Source organism: Psittacula echo (genome assembly GCF_963264785.1).
Source record: "Psittacula echo genome assembly, chromosome: 4".
In the NCBI taxonomy this organism is placed as follows: Eukaryota; Metazoa; Chordata; class Aves; order Psittaciformes; family Psittacidae; genus Psittacula; species Psittacula echo.
The window spans coordinates 33,891,767-33,904,872 of record NC_137738.1 but is presented as its reverse complement, the minus strand read 5'-3'; the positions used below and the strand labels follow the sequence as shown (position 1 = coordinate 33,904,872).

Here is a 13,106-nt window from a genome sequence, read left to right as displayed (position 1 = left end):
GGGGCTAATTTGATTTTATTAGCAGCACCTTTCATTTTCCAGTAGGAGAAATAACACCTGGAAGCAAAGGCTTTGCACTGCAATTTTGGAAACAGCTCCTGAAAGGTACCCAGCACTCCTTTACAAGAATGCTGAGCATCCTTGATTACTAAAAAGATTTGGGATTCATAAACGCCTTGCAAAAGCCACTCAGCACCTCAGAGGACTCAGCTTTTTATATGCAGTATTAGTGATTTCTGAAGATCAATGTTACAAGCAACCTTACAAGAAAGGTCTTGTCAACTCAAGCTTTTGTAAAATGTGACATCTGCTCCCTTTGCAGACAAGACATAACTGATTGCCAAAATGCACTGATCAGGAGCGGCTTCCTACAGCCTGCTTAACAGTCACTGATGAATGGATACAAAAAGCAAACACTCTGCGAACATAACATGCAGGATTGTCTGTCAGGCTTGCTGGATAATAACATAAGAGGAATGTTCTTCTGACTTCCCCATCCTGGTAATCCTCCAGTATAGACAAATGTGAGTTATGCGCATGAGGATAAACAATTCATTGTTACTATATGTCTGTTGTACACCTACAACTGGAGTACAGAATGTAGCTGACATCCTCAGCTATAAAAGGGTATACTTATTAAAGGTACGAAAAGAAAAAATCACAGAAGGGCAACAAGTAATGGCATGGAATAACTGAGTAGGCCAGGACTCAGCAACCTAGAAACAGATGACTGAGGAGATTTATAATAGTTCATTTTATGATGCTAGCAGGAATCAGGTTCAGAACAACTTGGAGATGTTTCCTCAGGTAGCAGATAGTTGTGTAACGTGGAATTCATTGACAAACCACAAAAGGTTCAGGAAACCCCTTGCTTGATGTTAAAACATTTGCTTACCCTATTCTTACTCTTCCTTAGGCAGTGGTTTATGGCTCATGGGTACTGCACAAGAAAATACTAAGACGTAGATAGTAATGAAACTTGTTCTATGTCTTCTCCAGCATATTTTTTCAATGCACAGTCTGAAGTCTGTGCCAGATTCCGTTGGCAGAATCATTCTGATTTAACAATGCCAACAAAAACATGAAACTGACACAATTGCTCTAAGGAGAATTACATTAAGCAACTCCTTAGGGCAGAAATATCTGTGAAAAATGTCTGTTCAGTAACAGTGACTGGAAACGTTGTATTGTGCAGTAGATGGGTTTCATCCTTATGTAGCAGAGAACAAGTGCCAAACCGATTTTGAAGGATTGGGATAAATGCCACAGACACTGTAAGCTACTGGTAGCATTCCCTAGTCTAAGAATAATTGCTAAGGCATTCAATCTGCTCTGCTCTGTCCCTTCTCTACTGTTTCCATTTTCCGTCTTTTGTGGGCTTATGGATACATTACTGTGTGATGGGAATGACCTGCCTTTTTCAGACTATCTCTTTGAAAGCCACACTTTTTGCTACTGTTGTTGTTCTTTTTTCCACAAAACCACAGAAATCAGGACACAGGCAAATCCCACCCATAGCTACTTCTCTTAGTGGGGGACTGCAGTGTCCAGTAAGGAACGCAGCATGCAGTTGACAGGCATTTGTTTGAAAAATGGGCATTTCGCACTTGGGACCACTCAGACCTCTGGCACAGAAGAAACATGTTCTGAGTGCCAGGGCTTGACTCCATCTCTGGTTAGCTTAATGTACGAAAGAGATTTAGCATGGTAATAACCTAATTTTGCAGAGTGAAAGACTTCCAATTCCCAGCAACCAATTTTACACTCAGGAGAAGGTTCAGGGCTTCCTGCAGGTTTTATTCCCTGATCTTTCTTGCCATGAGACCTGATGGCATAGCCCATGGCTCCTTCTTGGGCTGTGTGCTGTGTCCATAGGCAGCAGCATGTGGCTGGGTTCTCCCCCCTGGGAGCAGGGAGGTGGCCCAGAGCGTGTTCATGGACAGCTCTGGGAGCCCAAAGGGGCAACCCTGACCCTGCTGCAAATGTCCATGGGAGAGGTTAGGCACCAGTGCTTGTGATGGAATCTCTCTGGATTTGCTCAGCATGCTTCAGCCATTCATCTACCCTCCGCAACTCTAAAGTCATACAGAAGCACTGGAGGGGTCACAACTGTTTCATGGGGATGGACTTTTCAGATACGGGATAAATATGGGCATTGTCCAGCCGGGCCTTGAATATCTCCAATGTAGGAGACTCCACAACCCCCCTGGGCAACCTGTTCCAGTGCTCTGTCACTCTCACAGTAAAGAAGTTTTTCCTGATGTTCACATGGAACCTCTTATGCTCCAGTTTACACCCATTACCCCTTGTCCTATCACTGGACATCACTGAGAAAAGCCTAGCTCCATCATCCTGACACTCACCCTAGATGATCTTTTGAGGTCCCTTCCAACCCTTGGGATTCTGTGATTCTGTGTGATTTAGCAAACTGCTGCAGTGTCACACACGATGGCACACCACATGACCACAGACCTTTCACCTTCCTCTAGGTTTCTAGTTGGGTTTTCTGTAACTTCACTTTAGTAATCAAACCTATCTGTAAAGAATAATAAGCACAATTGAACCTACTGCCTGCAAATATTCTTATGTACTATCCAGTCCCACAAGAGTCCAAGAAGATAAATAATGCTTTCAGAACAAATTGCCAGTTTAAACACATTATAGACTGCAAGGATTTATATAAAAGCAGCCTCATGCTAATAAGCGAGAACTTCATTATCTAAGATTGTTTTATGCCTGTAATAAAAATATCTGCAAGTAGCAATAGTAGAATGTTTTATTTGTAATTGTCTTTGATTGTTGAATCATTATGGACAATGTGAAATATACTGAAATATATTGAAGTATATTGAAGGGGAAATATATTGAAATATATCAATGGGAAAAAGGAAGACCTATGAAATTTGAAAGTTGATTATTTCACTATTCAAAATGAGCAGAAAGCATTTCCACATTTTTAGCTTCAAACAATAATTTTTTTTTTCCACAGCACAGAATTATTTTAGTGGGCTAGATTTTTTGAAACGCATTCCTAAGGCTTACAAGAAAGATGTGCAGTCGCTCTGTAGTGGCGGAGCTTGTTTTTTAAAACTCATCATCTTATAAAATTGAAAATAATATTTTCTATGTGCCAAAGCAGTATGCATCTTCTCTGAGATTAAGGATTAAGGAAATAATAACTATTTGTTTGGCTTTTACTCTATACTTTCTTGGCCAAGCTTCTTAATTATAAGGTCTCTGGAACCTTTCTACTACTCAGCAGCATAGGGAGTTAGTGCGATGCTCTTTACATTTATTCACCTACCTGAGCAGATCCAGGCCTTAGGGCAAGCAAGAATTAGTCCCTTGCCTAAGTTCCTGCAACATAATAAACTAATGCCTTCATCGTACAATTTCTTTTCTGAGATGCTTACTCCTTGCTTGCCTGGATAATCCAGTTAGTTTCTTTTAAGAATTTAAAATTAAGCTTGTTGATAACCTGAAATTTGTTGTACTTAATCAGAGCAATAGTACCAAACTAGTGCTACACAACTATTTGTACAGCAGAGTGTATAGCTTCAGAAAAGGACAGTGCTTATAACAAAGGATACTAAAGGAAGAAGGACTTCTCAGTCTTTAAAAATCTGTTCTAAATTGTTAATATGGGCACAAGACCCAAAAATAGAATCAGGTAAACCGGATTCCTAAATACCTTCTCTGTCTTGTCTGAATATCTCCCTTCAACTCTAACATTTTTCCCACTAATAATCCAAAGCATCAAAAGAAAGTTTCAAAGCAAAATTTTAGACTACGTTATCAATCTTCACTTCTGTTTGTTAAGATATCAAAATCAAATGGCAAGAAGCAAGACAGTAGTCAGAATAAAATGATTTTTGAAGCTCAGGATGTTTCCTCTTGCCAATGTTAAAAACATTTTGGAAATAAACACACTTTCCAGATTTGCTAACTTCTGAAACAATGGCAGAAAACAAGTGTTTGATCCATAATATGCTTCATTTATTTTAGCATGCTTCATTGGTTTTCCAAAGATTCTTCAAAACAGGATGTCTAAGCCTACTTTTATTTTAATGTCAGACTATTATTCCTTTCCCAGAAAAAGCTAAAATCCACAAAGTCGAAGCAGTCCTTTTTTTCTACTGACTTCTGTTCAGTATTTAGGCCAACCACTTACGCATTGCTTTTTTTCATTACCAGCAAGTCTGTTTTCATTATCCCTTGTGCTGATTCTCAATTAAACAGAGAGAGCCTTCAGAAGCTTTCCACTGCTACTCCTGAAATGTTAGGATCTATTTTTCGATTAGGTTTTTAGATTTTATTTCCTTGGATGTTTGTGTTATGAATAATCTCTTCATTTCTCCCAGACTTCCCAGTATTTCAATAAACCTCAGGTTTAAAACCTTGACCCTCAGCAATTCTCCATTAAAAGGGAGATGATATGGGGGCTGGAATAGTCATGGCTAAAACTAAGCAACTTTGCTTATTTTAGTGAGAAGCTTTTTGTTTAAGGATTGGTATCCAGAAACTCCCACTGACTTACTGGAGCCCCATTACGGATGGATAACAGCTTGTGAGAAGCCACAAAATGAGAATAATATTAAAAATAAAAACCCAAAAAAAAACCCCCAAAAAAAACCAAACAAAAAACAAATCAAGAGACAGAGACAGGCAGGAAACAGCAGAAAGGAACAGAGGGAGGGAGTAGGAAAAGGTTTATATTTGCTGCACCATCTTATTTTTTGTAACACAGATTAAACCTAGAAATCCCAAGACTCTAGTTTTCTCTAATGTCAAGCAAATTGCTTGAGAGCAATTGAAACCTGCTGAGAAAATCTTGTTTTCTACTATCATCTGTACGGTGTATCAGACTACAAGAGCTACCATTTAGCTCAAGAAATAAAACCTATGGGAGGGCATTACCTTTGTGAGCTGTGTGGGCACTGCCCTGGGAGGAGAAGGGCTACAGCAGTATGCTGAGGAACTGGCTCCCCATGCCTGACCAGCCCTGAGGGAGGTTGGGTTGTCCCCTGGTCCCTGTTTGGAGCAAGGGCGGTCAGCTCCTGCTGTCCCCAGCAATCACAGCAAGAAGCAGCCTGCTTCATACTGTCCTTGTGCTCAGGAGCCAAGCTCTCTTGGAAAACAGCTCAGCCACTGAGTCTGACCCCTGTGTAAAGCAGGGGCTCTAGCTGAATTGCTGCAGCCAGGCAGGAAACACCCATTCTCCTAGAACATCATCCATTCACTAAAATGACGTTCAGTATAGAGCAGAGGGCTGGAGCAGCCCACACACTGCCTCACCTGAAGCAAGGGCAGAAGCTCAAGGGCACAGAGCAGTGTCCATCCTTCACATGTGTGCACACACAGGTGTGGCTGTCAGAAGCTGCAGAACCCATTGCTCATGCAGATGGTGATGGAAGTGGGCTGTCAAACGTCTCACGCTATGCTACCTGTCTGGCTTGTTAATGCTGTGACTGCTACACAGAGGACCAAAAGCACCATGCAGCAGACCTTCAGCAGCACCACCTTCACTACCTGAGAAGTGAGCATGGGTACTGCAAAAAGGAAAGGGAGAAACCTCTCTTGCATCTCTTGCTCTTTACACATCTCAGAATAAGCCATTTCCCAATTCAGCTTTTTGCTTCTAACTTTACATCTCCAATAGGAAATAATCTTACAAGAGTAAACAGCTGCAAAATAGAACAGCAAATTGCTCTTCACAAGTCTCAATATTTAACCAGCCTGTGTCATTCTGTAAAAGGCAAGTCATTTATTAGCTGACAAAACTCCCATAGATGGCAATGACAGTAATCCACATATTTAAATATGACCCATCAGTTTTTTCTAGTGCTACAGATTACAGAGCTGAAGGTTTAAAACCCTGCTCCTAAAGGCAATTCCTGCTCCTAATGTCACAAAAAAATCATACAGAGGTATTTAGGAAAAGTTACCCCTTTCCTTAAGAAGCAAATGCTGCCCTTGTTCATCCAAAATGCAGAATATGAGGCATGTGGGGAAAAAAGAAACCTCCAAAATTTTTCACAGAAGTAGATATGATTTTTAAATGAAAAATAATACAGTGCTATCACCTTCATGTGATTCATTTGATATGACTGTATCTATTTTTCTATGTAAAAACTGAAGAACAAATTTGCAATGAAAATCATGCACCTGATATTGTCCATGACCTCACCAAATACAATTGATTTCTTAATAAAACTCCCAAACAAAGGTATGGACGGCATTAAATACATGATCCAATACATACTTCAAGTTTATCACAGTTTGAATAGGCTTATTAACAAAGGGTGAAAGCACATTAGTAAGAAAGAATACATTTAGCGTAGTAAAGCAGAAAGCCTATGCAAATGTTCTCAGTAAACAGGATGAGACAGGATTAAAGCATATTTGAGAACAGGAGAGACTGCCTTTTGCTCCCCACCTCAGATTTGCAGCTAAATTATACAGGTTTTAAAAGATACCTGTTTCTCAGTTCTTTATCATTTGCCACGGTTATCTTAAACCTTCATAAATCCTGGTGGTTTACTCTCCCTCTTCACCAAAAAAAGCAGAATACAAGCTAATACAATGTTTTAGATTCCAATGGTTTGCCTGTGCTCTTTGTGAATTTCTTTACTAAGCCCAAGGTCCACTGTGCTCTGGGAAGGAATGCAAAATGCTGCATAATGAAGAAAATAACTATCAGGGAAGATGCACCGAGAGAAATAACCATCGCCTGACAAGGCAGAGTACATGTAACCAATGTCCCAATCTAATGCACGCACGTACCTAATCTGTTGGAGGGGTTCCTTTTGAAGAGGGCTCGCAGCAGGCTCTGGGCTTCTACGCTCAAGAACTGTGGCATTCCCAGCTTGGCTCTGAAAGAACACAACACTTGAAAAGAAAATAGATTTTTCAAAGATTTTCTCCATCCCCCTGTGGTTTAAAAAGTGGAATTATAGCAGTCAGATGGGCAGACACATGAATCTGGTGACCAAAGGCTACCTAAGCATAATGCAATACAGAGCAAGGACCTGACCTTGCTCCATTGAAGCTAAAGATGGTTTTAATACTGGCTTCACCAGAGGCAGATCTAATGAATCTCACAATACCTTTTGCAACCTAAGTAGGTCATTTTCCTATAGATTTTTTTTTTTTTTTTTCACTTTTTTAGCTTGCTGGAATGAATTTGGGAATCAAGAGACATTTAAATAAAGAAAACTTCATGAAAATAATTATATTAAACCACACATTGGTGAAAGAGAATAAAAGTTTTTCCGTGGTGATTTACTGCCACAGAGAAAAAAAATGTAATACTGAGCAAAGCTAAGCTTTAAATACTTATGTCTGCACTTAACATTAAATGAATGGGAAATTTGCAAAGGAAAAGATGGGAAATTTGGCAACAACAAAACATAAGATGTCCTGCAGAAATCTGCCTGTTCCCACTTGTGGATAATGACATTGTTACAGAAAGTAAGACACAATTCTTTTGTAAGACCTTGTCAGTAATTCACTTCCTACTATTTGTTCTGAAGGCAATTTTAGAGCTACATGCAAATGTACCAAATTCACGCCTTATGCAGCTTTGAAAAATGCATTACGCACATTGTTATTCTCTACCCTTCACATACTTAGGACCAATTGGCTGCCCAGAGAGTATAGTTAACTCCTAGTTAGAGGAATGAAAGCAGTTTTGGTACTCACTTGAGAATGAGCGCCATCGTCTCCTTTCTGTCTTTTCCCTGGAAGGGTAATGATCCTGTCAGCATCTCAAACTGTGGAGTAACAACAAAATCGTAAATCAAATGAGCATTGAGGAGATCTGCATAGCTGATAGACACCACACCCACCACCTATTTCCAACACAACCAAAAACTTGAGGAAAAGAAACGGTCCAACTAGCTGTACTTCAGAAAAAGAATGACACAGGGAGTCTGGATTGTGCAGAATATGAAGGACTAACATGACTCACTCAGTCAAAAGTGCTGTTACAAACTGCTTACGCTGACACTTGGGATCAAGTTTTGGTATGTACGGGAAGAAGTGTCATACATGCTGTTTCCTCCAGCACCTGTTTTATGGCCAATGCTGGAGATGAGATATTTTGGCTGGAGGGACCTTTAACCTGAATGAGTATGGCTATTCTTAGGTGTTCGGCATGGACTATGGTGCAAGGCAAATGGGTTTAACATGCCAATCCCCATCTTTTTAGCTTGAGTTGAATCACCTTTTCTGATGGAATATTTACACCACTTAAAGATTGCAGTAATGTACTTTTCCAGCAGAAACATGCACAAACCCTAAATTCTCAAAGCATCTGAGTGTTTTTTTTTAATCTCGTGCTTTGGTTCCCTTGGCTGTGTGTGATGGATTTTGCAAGTGTCGTGTTTAATTGAACCTAAATCTCAAAGTAAAACTCAGCAATCATCATCAATTATTTGCCTAACTCGCAAATGAAAACATCAATCAGTTATGGTTCCTTTGAAACAAATTAGTGCGTTCAGTAATTTTGACAGGGATTTCACATTTGTAACAGCAAAACCAAACCAACCAAAACAAACAAACAAACAGAAAAAAAACAAACAACCCCACCAAAAAAAAAAAAAAAAACAAACAAAAAAACCCCAGCCAAAGAAACTTGCATGATACAGATTCAATACCAGGTCTTTCACGCAGCTCTTGCTGCAGCGTTTCATGTTGGTATGAGTGGCAGCTGTTTTCCCTAAGTGATGGTGAAGGTGTTCCTTCACCAGACACAAAGACACCAAGAACGTAATTCAGCCTGGGCACAAAGGAGGACAATGTTCATTGAGGGTAAGGAGAACTGCTATTTTATGTCCATGTCTCTGGCTTTGGTCCTCTTCTACTATAAGTACCTACTAATTAATATTCATTGCTATAATTAAATACCTATTAAAAGGCAGGACAGACTGTGCAACCCTTATGTAGTTTTTGTACATTATCACGTAAGTAGCATCACTGCTCTCAGGAAGCACATTTGTGCAAAATAAGGACCCTTTCGTTACCAAAACCTATGTCAGATGACCCCACAGCCTGACTCTTCCCTTTTCCAGATTAAATATACCCATACCATAAGAAAAATACAAGAAAACATAAAAAACCCCTGTAACTGTGAAACTGTTACGCTATTTTGGGGATGAAGGCAGAAGTTTAGAAACCACATAACTAATTGACTAAAACTAATTGAAGAATTAATCTGCATTAGTAACAAATTACCTTCAGGCAATAAAGCACATGGTAGATATAAGGAAAAAAAAAAGCAAACCACTTTTAAGAGTGTGTATGGCTAACAAGTATAAACAAAATTTGAAAAATACAAATGTATTAACTCCTGCTTGGTCTAGGAGAGTCGAAGTGTTGCCTGGGAGAGCTGGAGGAAATCAGCTCACCTTCTAGAGAGAAACATAATGGGGGAGAATTTTAGAAACTGCCTAAATGACACTAGAGCTCAAGCACCATTTTCAAAGCAATTCTGACCTACTACAACCTTAGTCTTAAGGTTAATTCCACTTAGTTGTAAGTGTTCAGATATACTGGGGATGAGGAGCAGAGAACATTGCTTGCCAGGGCAGCAGCAGAAGTGGTATGTATTGCATCAATCCCTCCTCATGATTTATTAAGAATTTTCAGTCAGGGTAAGTACCCAATGTTCACTTACACTTACTCATGTTACTTTGTCATAATAGATCTAATTTAACAGCACTAGCAATGACTGCTACAGCTTCTTTATTTTTGCAGAAATGGGCTTGAGGGTGCTGATGTAGATGATACAGATGATACAGATATAAGCTGCTGTTCGGTCAGTGACTACATGGGAAAAGATGACTGTAGTTCCCACCCTCCACGATATCACAGAAAGACGTGTAAATGCACTGTGGCTGCAAGAGGCCAAGAAACCTGAAGGCAAGAAATTCAGATACAGTGTCCAAAAGGGAAAGAAGGAATGAAAACAGAAATTTATGTTGCAAGAGAGAGCAGGGGAAATGACAGCTCTGGAGGCTGAGGGAATATTTACTGTGCTGCTTTAATGGCTAGCACTTTGTTACCTCATGTCTACAATTACACAGGTCTAATGCTGAGATTAATTCAGATTCAGAAGAAATGCACTAAACATCAATATATAAAGTGAAAGGCGGCTGCATGAGTTAAATATACCAGAGCTTTTTACTTCAAGGAACTCAACTAAGGAGCAGCTGAAAGCAAGCATTGGTTTCTCAACTGCAGACCTGATTAAATCTGTTGTAGGTTAAAACGAAAGAACAAGACTGAAACAAAAATTACATTAAAATAATTAATCTCATCAGTTAAAGATACCACTTTACTGCACAACAACCTGTTTTCCTGCTTATTTTTGCAAAAAATCAAAAATCTCGCTAAACCTAAACATGCAAAGAACTCCGTATTTATGTGCAAGGGTGTTAACAGCAAGTTGGATGTGTCACAGCAGGTTGAAGAGGAGCTGAGCCTAGGTGTGAAGAAACACTGTAGTATTTTTGGTTATTAAAGCAGACCATATAGTTTTGCTAGGAGACTCAGTTTTCACCCTCCCCTCTTCCCCATCTGTATAAACCATCTGTTTGCTCCTTGCCTTACAATGATTTTGCTTCCTGGGTATTCTGGAGGGCCACTTTCTATTAGCTAGTACTTTAGAAGGCTGTGCTTCCCTCCAACCTTGACCTCCATTCTGCACCAGTATTCAGCAAGAAAGGCACTACTTACACATTCACTACATTGCTGACAAGTATAAACACATTTCTTCTTATTTGGGACTACCTACCGAGTCATCACACTCCTTTAATTACATTCCCTTCTCCTCACATGGCTCTCAAAAGTGTACAATGTTTTCTTTCCAAACTGAAACAGACTCAACTTCCATGAGATCTGTGGCCTGGTAAATCACCTGTTATGATGAACTATAGAACCATGGCTTTGGGAGGTCTTGCAAGAGACCTGTTATATTATGTTATACATACGCATTTCATATTGTGCAGACCAGTTTATGTGGGCTTCAGAGATAGTAGTGCGGGCATCAAGAGTCTTGCAGCACAGCTGAAAAGGTATTAGTCATGTACACAGCTTTCTGAAAATTTAAGTTGATCGCTTACTCATGCAGATCTTTTGATCCAAAGCTTTTATAAAATATTTCCTATCCACAGTCTCCAATGCAATGAGTAAGCTGCAGGGAGGTAGAAAATGAAACCTGCCTGGTCTTGATAAACCACATAAAATCACCAGCACAACATTTTACGTGGGTCCCAGCAGTCATCACCACATCTTAAATGAGAGGCAGGTACTGTCTTCCGGAATACTTGGAAAGGGTGAATTTCAAGATTTGTATAACTATACCTGCTGACACATATTAAGCTACCAGCAAATGAATAGAGTATATAATAGTTTTAGTGCATAATAATTAATAAAATAATTCATAACATAATTGATAAGTCAAGACCAGAATTTAGTCTTTTTCAGACAAGTTTGCTTTGATACTAATAATCACAAAATGCCACACTTCAGGTTGCCTTCAAAGATCATTTGGTTTGATTTTAGCCTGTGCCCTAGTTAATGCAGGTTGGCAAAGACCCACTAGCACAACCTAACTTCACACCGTAGCATTAATGTCTCTTCACACAACAGACCAGACAAGAGAGTGTTTGGTTGTTCTTCTGATCTGATGTCTAGTTTCCAGGCCATTTTAACACTATCTATCTAATACATTCCCTCTTGTAATCAAAATTTTAGGTATGAAAATTACTCTATCACATTCACTTCATTTGAATCTATGCATATTTCACCAACTGGTACATTTTCTTTGTACATTTCATACTGCAAATTACTTAGAGAGAAATGCCAATAATTCATTTGGATACCATTTAATTCTCTTCAGTTTTTCAGACTGGCAAAAAAAAAGCATCCCTAATAGAACATACAAGTGACAGACCAAGAAAAACAAGGAGAAATTAGCAGAGTGAAAGACAGCATTGCAAAATCCTCCCACACTTTAGTGTATGGAAATACTTCCTTTCTGTCCCAACCAGTTAATTGTTAAAAAGGAAAAAAGATTGAACTGATTAGAGCTATTTTTCTCTAAGATGTCTGGTAGCATTCAAAGGCTTAAAGCATCAGCTTACAGTTAAAAAGCTTTCACTTTAACTCATCTCCTTTTATATGGATTCTGATCTTTTCTAATTCTGATACATTATATCCCTGTGGGAGGGGGTGAAAAGAGATGGAGAAAAAGAAACTCTAGCAAAAAAACAAAGGAGAAGGGGCTGAAATCATTAGCAGGTGAGAGAAAAACAGTCTATACACCAAATACACCGTCATTTAACTGGAGACAGATAGTGAGAAGGCACAGCTGTCCTCCAAAACTAAACATAATATATACATAATGTATTATATATAATAAAACATATATATTTTATTATATTATATATAATATATAATATATATAATATATCATATATAATATATACTGATATATGTAATATATAATACATAATAATAATACAAATAAAAGAGGTTTGGGATATGTTTATTATATAAGACATAACCTATTGATTTTCCTGAATAAACACATAGGGTTCAGAAGTGCTGAGCATCCACAAATGGATTTGTGGCCATAGAAGATAAGGATGTTCCACTTTTAAATTCAAGTAATAAATTTCAATATTTAATTGTAATTAACTGCTAAATATTTAACTTAGTTTAACTGTTTTAACCAGCTAGATCAGTGATTCAGGCCCTCCCCACCCCAAATTTTCATTAGTTTTCACATTGCTTCCTATCCTTATTTCCTTTGGTGGCACCAGTTGTCTACTTTTGATTAACAAAATTTAAATATACTCTATGGATTGGGGTATGTAGGGTAATATATAGCTACCTCCAATAGCTTCCATATGACATGAAATGGAGCTGTATTCAAAGAGCACATTGCTACATTAATTTATGCTTCCACCCTGGTTCTGCAGGGGAGCCATGGTGAGGTGGAATATGAGCCACAGCGGCAGTGCCTGTTGGTGGCCTCGCATTGAACATTTGGGTAGACCTGCAGCTTGTACACTTAGGGAGAGAGCAGCAGCACCTGTGTT

General features: G+C 38.9%; 1 protein-coding gene across 1 annotated transcript in view; it reads right to left on the bottom strand.

Moving 5' to 3' along the window:
• RPS6KA2 (ribosomal protein S6 kinase A2) overlaps nt 1-13,106 on the bottom strand; it is a gene marked incomplete at both ends in the record, with an annotated part of 158,389 nt that overhangs the window by 40,749 nt on the left and 104,534 nt on the right. Inside the window, 2 exons of the mRNA XM_080616651.1 lie at nt 6,784-6,872; nt 7,702-7,772. Of these exons, the coding sequence (XP_080472777.1) occupies nt 6,784-6,872; nt 7,702-7,772 (160 nt within the window). The remainder of the gene's footprint in view (nt 1-6,783; nt 6,873-7,701; nt 7,773-13,106) is intronic.